The sequence below is a fragment of the Podarcis raffonei genome, chromosome 9, assembly GCF_027172205.1.
Source record: "Podarcis raffonei isolate rPodRaf1 chromosome 9, rPodRaf1.pri, whole genome shotgun sequence".
Lineage (NCBI taxonomy): Eukaryota > Metazoa > Chordata > Lepidosauria > Squamata > Lacertidae > Podarcis > Podarcis raffonei.
Genome location: NC_070610.1, coordinates 19,394,128 through 19,416,018, shown reverse-complemented (window position 1 = coordinate 19,416,018; position 21,891 = coordinate 19,394,128). Strand labels below are relative to the sequence as shown.

Sequence of the window (21,891 nt, the reverse complement as noted above, 5' to 3'; positions counted from 1 at the left end):
GTTTCAGAAATGCAAATCCCCTCAGCCCAAAAAGTGACACAATGAGCAGGGTATGAAAAAGAAAGAAGAAAACAAGTATAGGTTTGGAACGTCAAGGTCACTGAAAATCAGGTTCTCCTCCCAGAGAGCACGTGTTGCGGTGAAGTCACCACAACTGACTCTCTGTTGCTGGGGTGGGTACGTTTGGATTGCCAGAGCTCCCTGTTTGGTCTCTCGGAAGCATGGGACTTGTTCCGGCCAATGGTGTTGCAGAAATTGCTTCCGAAGGCAGATATATACCGCTACACGTTGCGTTGGGATTCCTGTTTTGCTTCGCCCACCGGATCACCCACCCACCCTCCCTATATTTAGGGTCCATGTTGACCTTGCTATACCATCGTGGGTCATCTGCTTTTGAGGCAGGGGCCCAGTAGGAATTTTTCCCACTTGGCTGATTGGCTGGTGCCACTTGGGTTTTGCCTACCATAACCATATAGCAAATCATCACAACTTTGTAAGGTTTGCGGTTAGGCATTGGTTAATGTGTGTGGAGGGGACAAGGCGTGGCTGTGACTTGTCCCTTAGATGGTTGCTGTGTAGGTATTCCGTTAAAGGAATCCAGGGGCTTGCCATGCATTAGTCTGACCCCTGAAAGGGGGACAGGGCCACGCAAGAGCCCTTGGGAGCACTCTGGGTGTGATCTTAGGGATCTGCACCCATCCCAATCGATCTCCCAGGGTGCTTACCTTGACGGACCTCTGCAACTGGCAGTTGCCAGTTCTGCTCCTGTCCTGGATAGTCTGGGACAGGATCAGATAGTCTGAACCAATGTCTAAGCAAACCAATCAATAGCCTGTAATCAATAAAGTTGTGGCCAAAATTATGCCAAACCTCAGTCTAAAATTTGAGTCATGGGTGAATTTATTTCTAGGCAGTTTTGGTGATCTTAACATGCAACCGTTTATTTATTTTTTGCAGTCACAGTGATTCCTGGTTTAAGAAAATTGATTTTTTGTTGTTGTTCTCGATGCATTTCTTAGCACTACTTACATTATTGCCTTTTCAGGATCCCTGGGGAAGCTTGGTAAGTTTCCTGTAATATAATACTGTGAACACCGTAATGTGCCTTCCATGTGACCACTTTCTGCCGCTTTAAAGAAATAGTCAGCAGCAACAGTCTGCAAAGTGGGGAAAAAGCAGTAGAAAAATAAAACTTTTGCTTGTTTCATCTTTCTATAATGGCAACAATGTGTGCATAAGGAAAAATGCAAGTTTTTAAAAAATAGAAACAGAAGTTATTAGCTACCATTTGTGTACTGATCGCCATTTGAAATGGCCGCCTCTCTATTAAAATTTTGAGAATCCAAAAAGAAAAATGTTGTTTAATACTTATCCGTGCTGGAATATCACCGGAAGGTAAATAAACAAACTATTCACACTCACTTTGTTTCTCCCAGTTATTCCTGGATACACTCCATCTAAATATAAGACGCCGAGGTTGAAGGATGCATCAGGATTGCCCATAGCTTCAGCTTTTAACCAGTATTGGGCTGCTTTCTCATAGTCTCTTTTGAAGTTATGATAATACCAACCCAGCCCATTCAGTGCTTGAGGCAGTCCCTGCCGGCAGAAAGGGAGCAAAAGGGGAAATCTTAAGAACTTTCCGGCTGAGAGTGTTTCAGTCCCTGATTTCTTTTGTTCGATGACCCAACACCTTATGGAAATACATGGGGCTAAGTCCAGGCTGCTCTCAGATAAAACCCCTGGGGACATCTCCTACATTTTGTTGGAAGCTGCCCAGAGTGGCTGGGGAAACCCAGCCAGAGGGGTGGGGTATAAAGAATAAATTATTATTATTATTATTATTATTATTATTATTATTATTACTCCCAGCCAATTGTCAAGCAATCAAATCAAACCTGCGGAACGATGACGTGACACAATCAGAGTGTATCGTTTTAAGGGGCGAAACGTAATTTTTGCAAATTTATTCAGTGACGGGCCTTAAAAAAATATGTTTTTGGGGTGTGAGGAATTTGAATCTGCTATCGTTTTTGTGACTGGGCAACATTTAGCTTGGCAAGTCTATGTTTGATGAAAAGGTGCATAAACTGCTTTTGGAAAAACCAAAGAATTTAATATTTTTTCCTTCTGAAAATGTCAGGTACTGCATTGTCAATATTAATACGTAACGTAACCGCAAGAACTTAGCAATCACTGTTAATGATTTGTGTGCCATTCTGTGCACAATTACTTAACAAGGAAAACTAAATTAACTAAAATATCTTTGGAATTCCCAAGTCATATTATAACTTTTTAGCACCCCTCACGCCCTGCTTCTGTTACAGGTGAGTCACATGAATACTCCCTCATATCAAAACATCCCCCCCCAACACACACAAAAATTCTAGCTTTCTGTATGTAGAGATACTCTGCTTATTTAACTTATATGCAGAATCCATCATGCGAAAGGCTGGGCTGAATGAATCCCTAGCCGGAATTAAGATTGCCGGAAGAAATATCAACAATCTCAGATATGCAGATGACACAACCTTGATGGCAGAAAGCGAGGAGGAATTAAAGAAACTTTTAATGAGGGTGAAAGAAGAGAGCGCAAAATCTGGTTTGAAGCTCAACATCAAAAAAATGAAGATCATGGCCACTGGTCCCATCACCTCCTGGCAAATAGAAGGGGAAGAAATGGAGGCAGTGAGAGATTTTACTTTCTTGGGCTCCATGATCAGTGCAGATGGTGACAGCAGTCATGAAATTAAAAGACGCCTGCTTCTTGGGAGAAAAGCAATGACAAACCTAGACAGCATCTTAAAAAGCAGAGACATCACTTTGTCAACAAAGGTCTGTATAGGTAAAGCTATGGTTTTCCCAGTAGTGATGTATGGAAGTGAGAGCTGGACCATAAAAAAGGCTGATCGCCGAAGAATTGATGCTTTTGAATTATGGTGCTGGAGGAGACTCTTGAGAGTCCCATGGACTGCAAGAAGATCAAACCTCTCCATTCTTAAGGAAATCAGCCCTGAGTGCTCACTGGAAGGACAGATCGTGAAGCTGAGGCTCCAATACTTTGGCCACCTCATGAGAAGAGAAGACTCCCTGGAAAAGACCCTGATGCTGGGAAAGATGGAGGGCACAAGGAGAAGGGGATGACAGAGGATGAGATGGTTGGGCAGTGTTCTCAAAGCTACCAGCATGAGTTTGACCAAACTGCGGGAGGCAGTGGAAGACAGGAGTGCCTGGCGTGCTCTGGTCCATGGGGTCACGAAGAGTTGGACACGACTAAATGACTAAACAACAACAGCAGGGCATGGCATGAGGAGATTTCACCCCTCCCATTGTAAGAATCTGCTGATTTTCCAGAGAGGAGGGGGCGGATTGTGCTTGCTACTTATTCCGCGCCAGCCTCACTTCAAAGGGGGAGACTGAGTGTTATCTGTGTGTAGATAAGGTCACTGCAGAAAGCAGCTGTAACACTCAGTGCAGTCCAGCATCTCCATTTGTATATAGTTTGTATAGTACAGTAGCTGTTAGTGAATAAAAGAAGATATTCTTCAGCACTGTCGTCTGAGTGATTTATGCTCTGCTATACTCTGCTGACGCGGGTGGCGCTGTGGGTAAAACCTCAGTGCCTAGGACTTGCCGATCGTATGGTCGGCGGTTTGAATCCCCGCAGCGGGGTGAGCTCCCGTCGTTCGGTCCCAGCTCCTGCCCTCCTAGCAGTTCGAAAGCACCCCTAAGTGCAAGTAGATAAATAGGTACCGCTTTATAGCAGGAAGGTAAATGGCGTTTCCATGTGCTGCACTGGTGCTGGCTCGCCAGCTGCAGCTTCGTCACGCTGGCCACGTGACCCGGAAGTGTCTTCGGACGGCACCGGCTCACGGCCTCTAGAGCGAGATGAGCACGCAACCCTAGAGTCGGACACGACTGGCCCGTATGGACCTTTATACTCTGCTGTGCACGACTGTCTTCTGGAAGTGAGTTTGGTGCTCTGAGTTGTGAGTCCACAACACTTAGACCTGTTCCTGAAGAAGAAGGTCTCTGCCAGTGCTACCCCAGCTCACCTGGCCCAGTTGGGGCTGAAGTGGTTGAGCCCAGTCGGTGGCACTGGCTCAAAGGCAAAGCTGACATGGCAAACAAGCAACTTTTTCTCTCATGTGGCTGTTACTAGCATGGAGGGAGATGCCTGATTAACATATTTTAGGAATCAGGATGATAATAAAGATATGCTTATGGTCTATCTATAAAAGCAGAAAGTTAAACAGCTTTTAAAAAACAAACAAACATAATATAGACATGGACGCATGGGAACGATTGTGGAACATGGATGTATAATTTACAGCATGCTGTAAGAGAGAATTATATGAAAATGATATATCGATGGTATCCAACACCAAGTAAATTGGCAAAAAATTATAAATCTAAATCAAATAACTGTTGGAAATGTAAAGAGAAAGAAGGTTCTTTTTATCATATGTGGTGGACTTGTAGTAAGGTCAAAGCTTACTGGGAAATGATATATAAAAGGATGTTTAAAATAACATTTGTAAAAAACCCAGAAGCTTTTCTTTTGGGAATTATAGGGATAGAACTACCTAAACTGTATAGAAACTTATTTATGTACGCTACTACAGTGGCAAGAATGTTACTGGTACTTGCCCCCAAATGGAAAGAAGCAGAAGTCCCAGAAAAGGAAGAATGGATGCAAAAGCTTATGGAATACACAGAAATGGCAAAACTTATCGGCAGAATAAGAAATCAAGATAACAAACTTTTTATAAAAGAATGGAAATGGTCTATTGAATTTTTACAGAGAAATTGTAAACAGAGAAGAACATTTGAAGGATCATTGTAATAACCTGCAGTTTCATAAGAGCGTATATTTAAAGTAGATGAATAAATGAGAAAATTGAGTTAATTTGGATATGCAGAAGATATTAAAAAATAAATTTAAGGAACTGCAGAAAGAGGGGGAAAGAGGTCAAGTTTTGAAATGTCAGAATGATTGTAAGATCAGTGAAATGTATAAACCTGAAATATATAAATTAAAAAATAAACAAATAACAAATAAATAAATAAAATAAAAAACAAACAAACCACAGGATTTGAGGGGACCTAAATGAAACTTAAGGTACATTAGACTTTCAAGGATTGCATCTGTACCTGACAGTTTCTGGAGAAGTCGCTGCCTTAAGCTGTGTACACACTTAAGCACATTCAAAGCATATTCGAAGGACATTATTTCTCTCAAAGAAGTCTAGGCACTGCAGTTTGTGTTAAGTTGTGGGTGAACATATCAGACGACACAGGGATTCTTCAAACAGCTCTTGTTTATTCAGAGGCCAGAACAGAACTGAACTGAAGGGTTCAGCCAGCCTGCTTATATAGAGCTCCAGTACAACGTAACTGTAACAACTTTCTGTAACTATCCAATCACTGAACGTCACTTTCGATCCCTTATTTGCATATGTGGACCTGAGTAAAAACTATCTACAGTATCCCCCTGCTGGCCCAGGGTGAGAACTTCAGTTTTCTCCTCACAGGGTTACTATTTTCAGCAGCGCTCAACAAGATACAGTACCTAGAATTCCCTGAGAGGAAAAAATGTGCTTTGGATGTGCTTTAACAGTATACAAAGCCTTAGACTCCTGCAGCAAAAACAACAATCTCGTGGGACCTTAAAAATCAGCAGATATATTGCGTCATGTCGCTGTGCTGCAGCAAGGGGATGCTCCATCAGGCAAGAGACAGTGCTGGACAGTGCAAATTCCCCTACAGAAACTGTTTTTGTAGAAGTTACCTTGGAGGCAGCTTTCTTCATCAGATGTAAAGCAAGTCTTCTGTTCTTTTTCACACCTTGGCCCTAAAGCAATGACAAAAATCAGGATTATACAAAGCCTTTCCTATTCCTGCTCACTGAAAAGTCACATTAGCTTAAAGGGACAAAAATGCAGGTGTAACTTTCAAATGTGCAGGATTCTCCCATGATTAATTGGTATCCTAGCAAAAAAATGGACTTTCTTCCTCCTCAAAGCACCTATATATCTTTTATGCTCGTGAAACATCAAAAACCTTGTATCCAATTGACAAATGCAACCTCCTCATCCCACATTGATATTAATGTGTAAAAGGTAAAGGTTAAAGGTAAAGGACCCTGGATATTAATTTGTTGTTGTTGTTGTTTGGTTGTTTAGTCATGTCCGACTCTTCATGACCCCATGGACCAGAGCATGCCAGGCACTCCTGTCTTCCACTGCCTCCCGCAGTTTGGTCAGACTCATGCTGGTAGCTTCGAGAACACTGTCCAACCATCTCGTCCTCTGTCGTCCCCCTCTCCTTGGGCCCTCAATCTTTCCCAACATCAGGGTCTTTTCCAGGGAGTCTTCTCTTCTCATGAGGTGGCCAGAGTATTGGAGCCTCAGCTTCATGATCTGTCCTTCCAGTGAGCACTCAGGGCTGATTTCCTTCAGAATGGATAGGTTGGATCTTCTTGCAGTCCATGGGACTCTCAAGAGTCTCCTCCAGCACCATAATTCAAAAGCATCAATTCTTCGGCAATCAGCCTTCTTTATGGTCCAGCTCTCACTTCCATACATCACTACTGGGAAAACCATGGCTTTAACTATACGGACCTTTGTTGGCAAGGTGATGTCTCTGCTTTTTAAGATGCTGTCTAGGTTTGTCATTGCTTTTCTCCCAAGAAGCAGGTGTCTTTTAATTTCGTGACTGCTGTCACCATCTGCAGTGATCATGGAGCCCAAGAAAGTAAAACCTCTTACTGCCTCCATTTCTTCTCCTTCTATTTGCCAGGAGGTGATGGGCCCAGTGGCCATGATCTTCGTACCAATGGGTAATTCCACACAGAGGCACGTTCTGTTAAATGGAAGTCTTGCCCAAAAAGGGAAAGGAAAAATGCACCCAATACAAGATGCAAAAAAAAAGGGGGGGGGGGTTAAAGCCAGTAATAAGAGGATTGTTTAAATAAATCAGGAAACTGGCTAAGGAAAAAGTCAGGACATTTGATGGCAAAGCCGTGAAAGGCTTGATAACGGAGACTGCAGAGAAGTTGCAGAATAAGAAGGGCAGAGATTGTTCCTGAAATGACCATTTCCAGCATTGCTCTTTTCGCTTCCTCCTCCAGCTCTATGCAAAAGGCAAAAGGTAAAGGACCCCTGGACGGTTGTGTCCAGTCAAAGGCAACTACAGTGGTACCTCGGGTTAAGTACTTAATTCGTTCCAGAGGTCCGTTCTTAACCTGAAACTATTCTTAACCTGAAGCACCACTTTAGCTAATGGGGACTCCTGCTGCTGCCGCACCGCCGGAGCACGATTTCTGTTCTTATCCTGAAGCAAAGTTCTTAACCTGAAGCACTATTTCTGGGTTAGCGGAGTCTGTAACCTGAAGTGTATGTAACCTGAAGCGTATGTAACCCGAGGTACCACTGTATGGGTTTGCGGCACTCATCTCGCTTTCAGGCTGAGGGAGCCGCCGTTTGTCCACAGACAGCTTTCCGGGTCATGTGGCCAGCAGGACTAAACTGCTTCTGGTGCAACGGGACACTATGATGGGTGCCAGAGCGCACGGAAATGCTGTTTACCTTTCCGCCGCAGTGGTACCTATTTATCTACTTGCACGGGTGTGCTGTCAAACTGCTAGGTTGGCAGGAGCTGGGACAGAGCAACGGGAGCTCGCCGCATCGCAGGGATTCGAACTGCCAACCTTCTGATCGGCAAGCCCAAGAGGCTCAGTGGTTTAGACCACAGCGCCACCCACATCCCAGCTCTACGCACTTTTCAAGGGGATGGGGCAGACAGCACCACCTTGTGGTGGGGAGTGGGAGGGTACTGGGGGAAGGCTACCTGCGCAAATGTGGTATTTATGAGCTGAAGAAATAAATCAAGGGGCTCGGCTGGATTGCTGGGTTGGTGGTTGTTATGTACTGAGTTGAATAGGATCCAAAATGCTGCAGTCTGATTGGTCCTAGAACAATAGGATTCAGAATGCAGCAGTCTGATTGGTCCTAGGACAACAGGACCCAGAATGCAGCAGTCTGATTGGTCCACAGGAGCCACCCAATCCAGCTCCAGGTGGAAGTGAATCCGCAACCTGATTGGCCTATAGGAGAATCCCGGAATTAGCCAATCACGTGGGGCCCATTGTGTAAATAATGTATATAAAGCAGACATTCTGGGGGAACTTCCATTCCTCCTCACCACTATGAGCCGAATAAAGAAGATGAAATCCACTCTCAACTCTGAGTATATTTCAGTGGTGGAAATCACTCATTTTACACTGGAATGTTTATTTTGATTATGTAAGGTTTGCAAAGAATGCTTCTCTGAAATGCTGTCACGTTCTGTAACAAAAGCAGCAGTTTCTCTGTTTTACCTTGAATAACACGATGGAATAATCATAGAGAGATACAAGGTCTCCTGTCTCCAAGGCTCCCTTTGCATACCACTCGACAGCTGCTTTGGTGTTTTTACCCACTCCTTGCTGGCCCCAGAAAAGCATCTGTCCTAAACGTTGCTGAAACAAAAGGAAAGATTTTCGTAAATCTCAGGTGTGTGCTTGTCAAGATCCACTTCAAAATTTCGCGAATCTATGAGAGTTTTCGTAAGTCCAAGGGTGGTGCTTAAAGTAATCTAAAAATTCCCTACCAGACAAGAGTGGCAGATCAAGTTGATGGACTATGCTGAAATGGCAAAAATGACTGGGAAAATCAGAAATCAAGATGATCAAATCTTTAATAAGGAATGGGTGCCAACAGTACCGAACTATTGAAGGCTTTTCACCAAAGCCAGACTAAACGTCTTTCCTTCTGCAGTGCTGGATGGCAGGTTGAGAGGAGTTTCCTACCAGGACAGACTTTGCTTGTGTGCTCAAGACATTGATTCCATAAAACATATTTTGTTGCACTGTGCAAAATATGAGCAAGCCAGGGCTGAACTGATATTACCCTTGCTGGTACCTTTCCCGGGAAAATCAGAGGCTCACTATGTCAGGTTCCTTTTGGAAGACCGGACAAACGCTAGAACATTAGCAGTGGTTAATGTTTTTATTAGTGGTTGCAAGAACCAATGATCCCTATATTCTGAACAAAATGCTTGTTTAACCTGGAGGTAGGCTGTATGAATTGTGTATTGCTTTGTAACGATTTGTTGGGTCTCTGGACCATAATAAAGATTGATGATGGTGAATAAGGAATGGGGGAAATTTATAACTTATCTTGGAGACCATTGTAAACATTTAAAATTGTTAGTGGGATTGCAATAACACTTGTGATGTAACGAGAACTATAGATGTAATGGAAACATAATAATTTGGATTACTATAAAAGATGCAGCAGAAAATGTTTTAAAACAGGACCTATGGAGGGGAGGAGGGAAGTCCAGGGATTTGTGGGAGTCTTGTATTTATGGAAGGTGTTGTGGTATGGGTGTAAATTTTAATATGGAAAACCAAATAAACAGATACATAAAAAAATAAAATAAAATACCGTATTTTTGCTCCATAAGACACACTTTTTTCCTCCTAAAAGGTAAGGGGAAATGTCTGTGCGTCTTATAGAGCGAATGCCTATGAATGGCGGGGGAATCCTGCTGCAGTCGCGAGCAGAGGATCCATGGTTCCCCTTCCTTCCCTCCTCCATGGCTCGCTTTGAAGCAGCAAAGCGGGAGAGGAGCTGCTTACACTGCTTACTCCTTTAAAGCACATGGATCCTCAGGATTTTTGCATCGGGTCACCCCATGTTCACCATCAGATCACATAGCATGTTCATGGCTGCAGCCTGCACCAAAAAAAATCACACACCCATTGTTGCCTGGGGCCGCAGTGGCGCAAAAACGTGGTTACAAAGGACAGATCCACATGGATTCTCAGGATTTTTGCATTGGGCTACCCCAAACTCACCATTAAATCACATCTGTGGCCACAGCATGAACCACAAAAATCATACATCCACTGTTTCGTTCAGAATATTTTCTTCCCTTGTTTTCCTCCTCTAAAAACTAGGTGCGTCTTATGGTCGGGTGTGTCTTATGGAACGAAAAATACGGTAATCTAAAAAATACAGCTAAGCAGTCAAATGAGGAGAGGAGGAGGAGGAGAAGAAGAAGAAGAGGAGGAGGAGGAGTTTGGATTTGATATCCCACTTTATCACTACCCGAAGGAGTCTCAAAGCGGCTAACATTCTCCTTTCCCTTCCTCCCCCACAACAAACACTCTGTGAGGTGAGTGGGGCTGAGAGACTTCAGAGAAGTGTGACTAGCCCAAGGTCACCCAGCAGCTGCATGTGGAGGAGCGGGGACGTGAACCCAGTTCACCAGATTACGAGTCTACCGCTCTTAACCACTACACCACACTGGCTCTGTGGTGGGCTGTTTCGACAGGCTAATCACATTATCTTGCGGTGGTGGGAACTGTGTATATCTGAATCCCCTTCAGTATGGTTTGGAATACAACGTGGGACCATGCATCCCTGACAGCTGTTGTGGGTTGAGCACCCGGCTTTGCATGCCACAAGCTTGATTTTAACCAAGTTAGAAGAAGTTGCCCTTCAGTTCAGTTTCTAGAGAAAGGACAATTGTTCAGGTCTACTAGCAAAATCTCCACCTGCGCAGCTGCGTTTCCTCTTGTCGCTTCGTGCTTCAACCACATGAAGATGTCGCCATTTTCTTTCGTTTGAGCTCTCAACAACTCTTCGTCCCGGAGCCTGATGGTTTCTACAAAGGCCTAGGAAAGAAAGAAAACATTAAACAGACAAATGGAGAGAGGGGAAGAGGAGATCTCATTCATAACACTGAAAATGTTAGGTGCTGTCTAAGCGCTCTGCTCCATTCTTGCACTCGGACCTCTTGACAGTTTGCCTTTGAGTCAGTCAGTGCTAAGGAAGGCCAAAGAAAATGGACTACTATTGGCTCTGCCATCTTGATTCAAAATGTACCCCAACACTCATGTATCCATGTAGACCGCCCCCCCCATCCCCACTCACAATTCCTCTTGTCAAGTAGGGCAATCATATATTGAGAGGTGGCCAAAGCTATGTCAAAAAAGCAGTGTCATTTCAAAGTGACATTTTGTGGTTTTTTAAATAAATTTTTATTGAAAATTTTATTTACAACATAACACAACCCCCACCCCCAACACAGTAATCCACCCCCAGCAGACACAAACATAACACACAACAAGCATAATATACAAGAATACAAGCAACCAAATAAAAGAGTTCCTTTATCCTGTTTCTGGCATCCTTATTTACTTCTTATAAGCTGTTTCCTTTATGAATAATTATTAAGATTTTTCTAATTATAACTTAAATATCCACAAAGTCTCCTGCAGACATTAATCAAAACAAGTCCAGGGATGAATTTTAGGGCACTGTTTTGTGAAGGATTCTCTGCATTTTCCCCATGCTTTTTGAAATTCTTGTCTAGTATGATCTCTAATTGCCTCTGTTAATCTAGCCAGTTCAATATACTCTAACAGTTTGTCTTGCCATTCCTTTTTTGTTGGCACAATTTCTTTTTTCCAGCAAGGATCCTAATTGCTAAAAACTGGAAAAAAGAAATTGTGCCAACAAAAATGGAATGGCAAGACAAACAAACTGTCAAAGTGACATTTTGGTCTGCCATCTTGATTCAAAATGGCACCCAGTGTCTGAATGGCCACAAAATATCCCACTCCACCTCAGGAACCCTCATGCTAAGTGTGGTGACAAAATATTCAGAGGCAGCTGAACCTATGCAAAATTTTTTTTGGGAAAGTCACACAAAAGTCACTTTTTGATCTGCCATATTGATTCAAAATGGCACCCACCAAAGAGCAATGTGTTACATGCAGAAAGCACCAAAGTTATTCCGGGATGTCTCCCACCGAAGCGGGGTTTGGAGCTAGGAAGATGGCTGCTCCTCACAAGAGGGTTTTTTTCTTTGCCTCTCCACAAGACTGATTAAAAGATCACAGGCAACAAAGCTGAGCAACAACCTTTTCCTGAAACTGATTGCAACCAGTCAGAGTTAATAACAGTACTGGGCTCCGTGGGGAGATGTATTGACTTGAGCTCAGGCAGCCCTGTATGTTCAAGCTGAACTTAGTATCAACATCGTCACTTTCTTTTGGGAATTATAGGGACAGAACTACCTAAATTGTATAGAAATGTATTTATGTATGCTACTACAGCAGTATGGGACATGGGTGGCACTGTGGTCTAGACCACTGAGCCTAGGGCTTGCTGATTGGAAGGTTAGGGGTTCGAATCCCCGCGACGGGGTGAGCTCCTGTTGCTCGGTCCCTGCTCCTGCCAACCTAGCAGTTCGAAAGCACGTCAAAGTGCAAGTAGATAAATTGGTACCACTGTGGTGGGAAGGTAAATGGCTTTTCCCTGCACTGCTTTGGTTCGCCAGAAGCAGCTTAGTCATGCTGGCCACATGACCCAGAAAAGCTGTCTGTGGGCATACATTGGCTTCCTCGGCCAGTAAAGCGAGATGAGCGCCGCAACCCCAGAGTCATCCATGACTGGACTTAACGGTCAGGGTCCTTTACCTTTTTTTTACTACAACAGCAAGAAAGCTACTTGCCCCATAATGGAAAGAAGCAGAAGTCCCAGCAATGTAAGAATGGATACAAAAACTTACAGAATATGCAGAAATGGCGAAACTTACCGGAAGAAAAAGAAATCAAGATAAACTTTTTATAAAAGAATGGAAATGGCTTATTGAATATTTACAGATAAATTGCAAACAGATAAAAACATTGGCAGGATTATTGTAATAACCTGCAGTTTCATAAGAGTTTATATTTAAAATAGATGAATTTGGATATGCAGAAGATATTAAGAAATAAATTTAAGGAACCACAGAAAGAGGGGGAAGGAAGTCAAACTTTGAAATGTTAAAATGATTGTAAAATTAATGAAATGTATAAATTTGAAAAGTATAAATAAAGGCATTGTTTTAAAGGCATTGTCACTTCAGATTTCGGTCAGGAGAGTCATTCACTACAGTGATTTGGCAGAAAATTTCCCAGTAATGTATTTGGAAACATTCCATTTTCAGAAAGACGGGGGTCAAATCTCAACTGCACGTTTCTTTTTACCTGGTCTCCTTCGGAAGCATGTTGATCACGTGGCGTCTTTAAGGCGACATCACTATAATAAGCATATGACAATTCCAGATCTCGTGGGTAACCATTAATGGCTTGGTAATGCTTATATCCGAGGCTCATCAAGGCCAGCCTATCACCGCCCTGAGCTGCAACCAAACTGTACAGTAGACCCTGGTAAAAATTAAAAGATAGGAGTGTTATGTACTGAAGTTCTCACGCTGGGCCAGCAGGGGGATACTGTAGATAGTTATGCAAATGAAGGATCAGTGACGTTCAGTGATTGGATAGTTTGTATGCAAATGAAGGATCGAAAGTGATGTTCAGTGATTGGATAGTTTTAGAAAGTTGCAACAGTTACGTTGTTCTGGAGCTCTATATAAGCAGGCTGACTGAGCTCCTCAGTTCAGTTCTGTTCTGGCCTTTGAATAAACAAGAACTGTTTGAAGAATCGCTGTGTCGTCTGATATGTTCGCCCACAACTTATCAAGGAGAGTAAATTTAATCGTGGCCAATAGAAAAACCCCAGAGAAATGAGAATATCTACATTGTGAACCATAGATTAAGGTCAGTACAGTGGTACCTCTGGATGCAAACGAGATCCCTTCCGGAGGCCCATTTTCAACATAAAAAGAACGCAACCCACAGAGGCGCGTCTGCGCACACGCAGGTTGTGACTCGCCGCTTCTGCACGTTATGTCATTTTGTGCTTCTGTGCATGCGCGAGCAGCAAAACCCGGAAGTAACCCTTTCTGGTACTTCCGGGTCGCCGCGGGATGTAACCTGAAAGAACGTAACATGAAGCGGATGTAACATGAGGTATGACTGTAAATAACAGCAAGCGTAGAACGGCAACTGTAAGCTCTGAGGGGTTTTTGCAATCCTGGCCATAGCTGTCAACTTTCAAATCTGTCCCTCACCTGTCCCGGGGACAGTCTACGGGATATCTAACAATCCGGGATAGCAGCGGGAAACGACGCTGGAATAAGGGGAAAAAAGGGAAAGTTGACAGCTATGTTCCTGGCCCTGCCATGACTTTGTGCCTCAGATGAAGATGAGGAAGAATAGGTGGGTTGTGAACACCCCCTTCCATTATCAGTATTTCTCAAAACGTTGGACTACAACTCCCATCATCCCTGACCACTGGTCCTACTAGCTAGGGATAAGGGGAGTTGTAGTCCAACAACAGCTGGGGGACCCAGGTTTGAGAAACGCTGCATTAGCGAGAGGGCCGGCTGCCCCCCTTGTGGCTGATGACTGCCACGACTGCCACTGCGCCTCCCTCTTTGCCACCCACCCGCTGCCCACCAACGAAGTGGCAGCGATGCTGGCACACCATGCCTCATCCTGAGGAAGGGGTCCTTCTAGGCGAGATCACCCAAGGAGCGCTCACGCTGCTTTCCTCTGCTGCGAGAGCAGGAGATTCTCGTTTGAAGTTAGCGTAAAACTTTCCAGCTGACTTCAAAAAGCAACACGCTGCCGTTTGCGCAGGCGGCAGTGACACAGGTCCTCTCTGGATGATCTCACCTGCGATGCTTTGTTCTGAGGAAGGCTACGTGCCTCCTCAGAATGAGGCACAGAGTGGCCATGCTGTCACACGGGTGGCGCTGTGGTCGAAACCACTGAGCCTCTTGGGCTTGCTGATCAGAAGGTTGGCGGTTCGAATCCATGAGATGGGGTGAGCTCCCGTTGCTCTGTCCCAGCTCCTGCCAACCTAGCAGTTTGAAAGCGCACCAGTGCAAGTAGATAAATAGGTACCACTGTGGTGGGAAGGTAAACAGCGTTTCCGTGTGCGCTGGTTTCTATCGCAGTGTTCTGTTGTACAGTGGTACCTCGGGTTACATATGCTTCAGGTTACATACGCTTCAGGTTACAGACTCCGCTAACCCAGAAATGGTGCTTCAAGTTAAGAACTTTGCTTCAGGATGAGAACAGAAATCGTGCTCCAGCGGCGCGGCAGCAGCAGGAGGCCCCATTAGCTAAAGTGGTGCTTCAGGTTAAGAATTGTTTCAGGTTAAGTACGGACCTCCGGAACTAATTAAGTACTTAACCTGAGGTACCACTGTACCAGAAACGGTTTAGTCATGCTGGCCACATGACCCAGAAAGCTGTCTGTGGACAAACACCGGCTCCCTCAGCCTGACAGTGAGATGAGCGCTGCAAGCCCATAGTCGCCTTTGACTGGACTCAACTGTCCAGGGGTCCTTCACCTTTTACCTTACCATGCTGTTGAAGCAGGAAAGGAGAAGGAAGTGAGGTGGCAGTGGCAGCAGGGAGCAAGCAGAGATGTGGTCTCAGGTGGCACATTGTCTTGTGCTAGCTCTGCTTACAGTTATGTAAAGTAATAAGGCCAGTAAGGGGCAAATGAAGCAATGGTTTTTCAAGAGAGCTGAAAGGGATATAGAACCTTTGCTTCCCAGTGTATAAATAAACGTTCCTTTGTCTCTCTGTCTTCTTTTGACACACACACACACACACACACACAGAGAGAGAGAGAGAGAAAGGAGTATCAGAACAAGATTATGAGAACAGTCAGTGTGTTTGTAAGAGGGAGCGGAGAGGGATAGGCTGTCCTCAGTCCTGCCCTATGCTGATTTTGAGTTGAAGAACAGAGACCAAAGTGACTCTTAGTCCTACTCTCTGGAGGAAAAGGGGACCCAGAACACACTGAGGGGTTGTGGTCTTGCGGAGAACATCACAAATAGAAAAAGATGCCAAGTGTTTCAATCAGAGGTGAAAGCTGGAAGTGTGGAAACACCACCTTTGACTCTGAAAAAACCGTCTCCAACCTAAAAGTGGGATTTGGGAGACGAGATAGCAACTATTGCCAATTCTCAAGCTGTTCTTAGGCAAATGTGAGCCATCCAAATTCTTACCTGAGCTGGGTCTGCAGGCCTGCCCAATCCTATTTCAAAGATCACGCCCAGAGCATAGGACGCTCTGTGATCACCACAGCAGCTGGAATCCATCAGGGACAAGACAGAAGAGTTTATATAACGTAGGCCATCAGCTCTGGAAAGATTTTGAGCCGCTGTCTCAAATAAGCTGCGTCCAATTTCTAAAATGGCGTCCTTTTGGCCTTCAGGTGCTAAAATCATAAGATATAAATGTTCAATTAAACTACTCGCTGTGAAAAGAAGCAGGTTCTGATTAGGTAGCTTTAATTTCCCACACGCTTACTATTAAGTAGATTCGATGCCTAATCCAAAGTTACTATAAGGGGGTGAGGGGGTTGCAAGACACACCAATAATGTTGTAACATGTACCTGTATATTGTGCAATCGCTTTCACAAATTAACAGAGGTTATACATATAGCATCCCAGTCATGTGGCAGTTATCCTTCACTTTCCAGTGTAGTTTATCATCGCTTTTCTTCATGCAAAAGGACGGCAATTTTTACAGGGGAAGGGGAGTGAATTTGTTGTCCAAAACAAATTTAGTCCTTGCTATTTATTGCAGGGCATTCACTTTCTTCATGGTTACGGAAATGAAACTGCACTCTCATTCCACAAAGGGCAAATACTGTTGTTGTTTAGTCGTTTAGTCATGTCCGACTCTTCGTGACCCCATGGACCAGAGCACGCCAGGCACTCCTGTCTTCCACTGCCTCCCGCAGTTTGGTCAAACTCATGCTGGTAGCTTCGAGAACACTGTCCAACCATCTCGTCCTCTCTCATGCCCTTCTCCTTGTGCCCTCCATCTTTCCCAACATCAGGGTCTTTTCCAGGGAGTCTTCTCTTCTCATGAGGTGGCCAAAGTATTGGAGCCTCAGCTTCAGGATCTGTCCTTCCAGTGAGCACTCAGGGTTGATTTCCTTCAGAACAGATAGGTTTGATCTTCTTGCAGTCCATGGGACTCTCAAGAGTCTCCTCCAGCACCAGTTACAGATAGGTAGCCGTGTTGGTCTGCCATAGTCAAAACAAAAATTTTTTTTCCTTCCAGTAGCACCTTAGTTGGTCTTTAAGGTGCTACTGGAAGGAAAAAAAATTTTTTGTTTTTCCTCCAGCACCATAATTCCAAAGGCACATACTAGTATCTGCCTTAATGTATCAGAAATCCCCACAAAGCGTGGAAGGAGTCAAAGATATCTCTTTGGGTCTGGCATCTGATGTGATTTTCTCCCTGTGCCACTAATATACAACCCTGGGGGCTGGATGCCACAATGGAGAGCGTAAGACCAGAACCTTATTCCTCACACAATTGTTTGTTAAAATGTGGTCCAGGGAGAACCAGCAGTCTCTAAGATCACGGCGAAAACGAAAGAGGAAAAAGCTGAAAAGCCGCATGTTTCTTGCAAAAGTTAAGTGCTTGCTAAAGGAAAGGAAAGAAGTAAAATCTCCAATTACCTCCTGATAACTGTAGACCTGTCTCTTGCAACTGTTTAAACATGCTGTAGTATTTGTCCAATAGTTCTTGCCTCCAGCTGAAGGCTGCATCCTTGGGCTGTCCTCCATATTTATTGATCATTTCCAGATAGTAGTTTTCATAAAGGCCTGGAGAAAATGAAAGCGAGTCATCTGAAGGCAGCCCTGTTTAGGGAAGCTTTTAATGTTTGATGTATTACAGTATTTTAATATTTTTTTGGAAGCCGCCCAGAGTAGCTGGGGAAGCCCAGCCAGATGGACGGGGTATAAATAAATTATTATTATTATTATTATTATTATTATTATTATTATTATTATTATCCTAGCTGTATCTGTGAAACTTCTCACATACAGGTGTCCACCTTCCCACTTCAGAATTACTTAATGGCATCACAAAATCACTTGATTTTGGTTTTAGATTGTGTCCCCCTGGGTCGATTTTAAAGTGCCTGAACCTAAGACTGTTGACACAACTACACCAAAGACATGCCGCATGATCCTAAACTGTCAGTTTGCGTTTCTTAGTGCAGAAAGGATTGATCTGATGTGTAGAGATCTTTCCTATTCTAATTAGTTAAAGAGGGTTCTGGAAGTTTTTCTGTGTGAAAGAAACAAGCAAAAGGTTCATTGTGTTTGGGTTATACCTTCAGAGAAGCTGAGTACAGCTGGATTAAACTGACTTATCTCTTTCTGTCAAGGGCATGCTGACTATAATAAGAGGCCAGAAGGAGCCTGGGTTTCACTTTTCTCTTTCTATCTCTTTTCCTCCTGGTGTGGTGTTGTGTACATACTATACTTAGTGTTAAGGTTTAGACTTATTATGAGTTATTGTAAGTTTAAGTCAAGTCTGCTGCAACTGGATTTCTTATGGACAATGCCAGTCCTGAATGTATTCGATTTGTGACCATGATGTTCATTTGCCTTCAGTAGCAGTAAAGCTCTGCTGGATGAAATACAATTGCCTCTGGTCTATTTTGGGGGGATCCTGTAATGTGTTTAAGTTTTTACTCTGCTAACTATACATTGGAATCTGCTCTGGATCAATATTGAGTAGAATTCCATGACATAAACATCTCCCAGTGTTAAGCCCTAGTGAATTAAATAGAATTTACTCCCTACTCAGTGTATTTAGGATTGCAGCCCTAAACTGGTTTACAGACTATTCCTTCTTTCCGTGCGGGAATCCAAAGACCTCTAAGAGTGAGTTCTCAGTACCATTAGTGTTATGTACTGAAGTTCTCACCCTGGGCCAGCAGGGGGATACTGTAGATAGTTATGCAAATAAGGGATCGAAAGTGACGTTCAGTGATTGGATAGTTTTAGAAAGTTGTTACAGTAACGTGGTACTGGAGCTCTATATAAGCAGGCTGACTGAACCCTTCAGTTCAGTTCTGTCCTGGCCTGTGAATAAACAAGAGCTGTTTGAAGAATCGCTGTGTCGTCTGATATGTTCACCCACAACTTAACAATTAGCAAAATACGATTCTCGAGATTCAGAAACAATGACAGCAAAAGTTGCACAGAATAGATATAGATTTGAGGCATAAAGATGCTTAATGAGTAAACACATATCTATTGCATGGAGCAGAGAAGGAATACCTTTAGTTCCACATATTTGGCCTCAATTGCCTTATCCTCACAGCTTCTTTTAAATTAAACAAACAAACAAATGATAGGAGATCCTGTAACCCTACATGATGCCAAGTTCTGTTCTCGCTACTTGCATTTTTGCTCTTTGTGTTTCTGCACAAATCCATGCCTGGGCGATGTGCTCTGGACAGCGAAACATTTTTGATAGTAAAGGTCAATTCTTTCCAAAATGTCTTCTTTGTAGAAAGGGTTAGAAATCTGTGGGTGAGGGGAAGAGTAGTAATCATATGCATTTCCTATAAGACGTATATTTTACAAAATTGCTAAAATGCAGGAACACCATTTTTCATTCCTACTGCAGAACACAGGCAAGTGACCACGGACGTTTGCAGATCGGTGTTATACAGACAAACTCCCTAATTTGAACACTTTATTATAGATGACGAGATTCTCCCTATCCACCTGAAAGGGGTATAAAGTATGCTTGACAGACATTTTTAATATAAATGCTAATGGGATGTTATTGCCACATATTCATGCAAGCTTCAAAAAAACTTCCTGATAAAGTTCTCACATAATAATAATAATAATAATAATAATAATAATAATAATAGTTTTTACTTATACCCTGCCCTCCCCAGCCAAGGCTGGGCTCATAGAGGAATAAACTATTCCATCCAAGTGGCTAAACTGGTCATTAGACTGTCTGTGTGGATTCTGTCATTTAGTTATATATTTTTCTTATTTTAATAAATTATTAGTATACTTAAGAATAATATAAAGTTCATCAACTTTTTTATTTAAAAAAAGCTTACATGGTTCCATCGTAACAGTATCATAACTTTGATATCATAAATATCTGTATATCTATATATCTTTATATATACACATATATATCTATATATCTATATTTATATCTATATATATATCTATATATATCTATATATATATATAGATAGATATATAAAACTAGTTTATTTAAATAAAACATGTGGTGGTGGGGGATGAGTGTTCAGACCCCTGGGCTCTCACTTGTGGGGTGCCTCAGGGTTCTGTCCTCTCCTCCATGTTTTTTAACATCTATATGCAGCCGCTGGGAGAGATCATCAGGAGGTTTGGGCTGGGTGTTCATCAATATGCGGATGGTACCCAGCTCTACCTCTCTTTCAAATCAGAACCAGTGAAGGCAGTGAAGGTCCTGTGTGAGTGTCTGGAGGCGGTTGGAGGATGGATGGTGGCTAACAGATTGAGGTTGAATCCTGACAGGACAAAAGTACTGTTTTTGGAGGACAGAAGGTGGGCAGGTGTGGAGGACTCCCTGGTCCTGAATGGAGTAATTGTGCCCCTGGAGGACCAGGTGTGCAGCCTGGAAGTCATTTTGGACTTGCAGCTGTCCATGGAGGTGCAGGTCAATTGTGTGTCCAGGGCAGCTGTTTACCAGCTTCATCTGGTACGTAGGCTGAGACCCTATCTGACTGCAGACTGTCTCGCCAGAGTGGTGCATGCTCTAGTTATCTCTTGCTTAGACTACTACAATGCGCTCCATGTGGGGCTACCTTTGAAGGTGACCCGGAAACTACAACTAATCCAGAATGCGGCAGCTAGACTGGTGACTGGGAGTGGCCGCCGAGATCACATAACACTGGTCTTGAAAGATCTACATTGGCTCCCAGTACATTTCTGGGCACAGTTCAAAGTGTTGGTGCTGACCTTTAAAGCCCTAAATGGCCTCGGTCCAGTATACCTGAAGGAGCATCTCCACCCCCCATTGTTCCGCCTGGACACTGAGGTCCAGCTCTGAGGGCCTTCTGGCGGTTCCCTCACTACGAGAAGCCAAGTTACAGGGAACCAGGCAGAGGGCCTTCTCGGTAGTGGCACCCGCCCTGTGGAACGCCCTCCCACCAGATGTCAAAGAGAAAAACAACTACCAGACTTTTAGAAGACATCTGAAGGCAGCCCTGTTTAGGGAAGCTTTTAACTATTTTATTTTAATATTTTGTTGGAAGCCGCCCAGAGTGGCTGGGGAAACCCAGCCAGATGGGCAGGGTATAAATAATAAATTGTTGTTGTTGTTGTTGTACTTTTGGTTGCCATATGGTTTAGGCACTAGGTGGCATTGGATTTAATTGGATTTAGATAAGTCAGGAGTTTCCTGTTCTGTGCTTGTTGGAGTGGCGAAGCTTTAGCAAAATTTCCTTCAATTGCTTGGTGTCAAGTCCAGTTTTAAACCTACAGATTTGTAACAGGACAAGGAAAATGGCACAGTCCTTTGCAGCAGTAGCCTTTGTCTTTAATAGTCCTGCATCATGGCCACAAAACGACTCAAGGATGAAGGAACAGCGAATCTGAGCTCACTCCTTAAGCATCATAACCGATAGCCCACCCGAGTTACAGTACTGCATTGGAAATGAATGTCAAAGGCAGGCACAGGTAACTCTAGATCCATATTGACATATTTGTTACCTTCTGTTCACTCACCTTTCTGGTCTCTAGGCCATTAAGACGATAGTATTTCACTGGACCAAAGTATCCTTCAATACTTGATGAATAGCCACTGCCTCCAAGAGCCAAGTAACCGGAAGTGTCATCGAAATAGAAATCCTCCCTAAAACTAGAAAAGTCAATGTTTTGAAAACATTCTGAAGCAAATAAAACCTCTGATTTCCCAGGCAGGAAGAGTACTCTGTCATAGAATAGTCTGGAATATATTTTAAACAAGATGGTTTGGAGGCTTACAGGGACACAAGTATAGTATAGTGTTCTCTCTAAAGTATAGTATAGTGTTCTCTCTAAAGACCCCTACATTGTGTTGAGAAATCCAGTTTGACTTCGGTCAACAGAAG

The 21,891-nt window shown here is 43.4% G+C and overlaps 1 protein-coding gene across 1 annotated transcript in view; it reads right to left on the bottom strand.

The window, feature by feature from the left end:
* SEL1L3 (SEL1L family member 3) overlaps positions 1 to 21,891 on the bottom strand; it is a 47,991-nt gene that overhangs the window by 14,018 nt on the left and 12,082 nt on the right. The window contains exons 7-16 of the mRNA XM_053403282.1: positions 21,527 to 21,659; positions 19,183 to 19,306; positions 17,441 to 17,587; positions 15,970 to 16,181; positions 13,088 to 13,267; positions 10,607 to 10,726; positions 8,381 to 8,521; positions 5,792 to 5,854; positions 1,423 to 1,599; positions 1,030 to 1,157 (exon numbers count right to left, since the gene is read on the bottom strand). Of these exons, the coding sequence (XP_053259257.1) occupies positions 1,030 to 1,157; positions 1,423 to 1,599; positions 5,792 to 5,854; positions 8,381 to 8,521; positions 10,607 to 10,726; positions 13,088 to 13,267; positions 15,970 to 16,181; positions 17,441 to 17,587; positions 19,183 to 19,306; positions 21,527 to 21,659 (1,425 nt within the window). The remainder of the gene's footprint in view (positions 1 to 1,029; positions 1,158 to 1,422; positions 1,600 to 5,791; positions 5,855 to 8,380; positions 8,522 to 10,606; positions 10,727 to 13,087; positions 13,268 to 15,969; positions 16,182 to 17,440; positions 17,588 to 19,182; positions 19,307 to 21,526; positions 21,660 to 21,891) is intronic.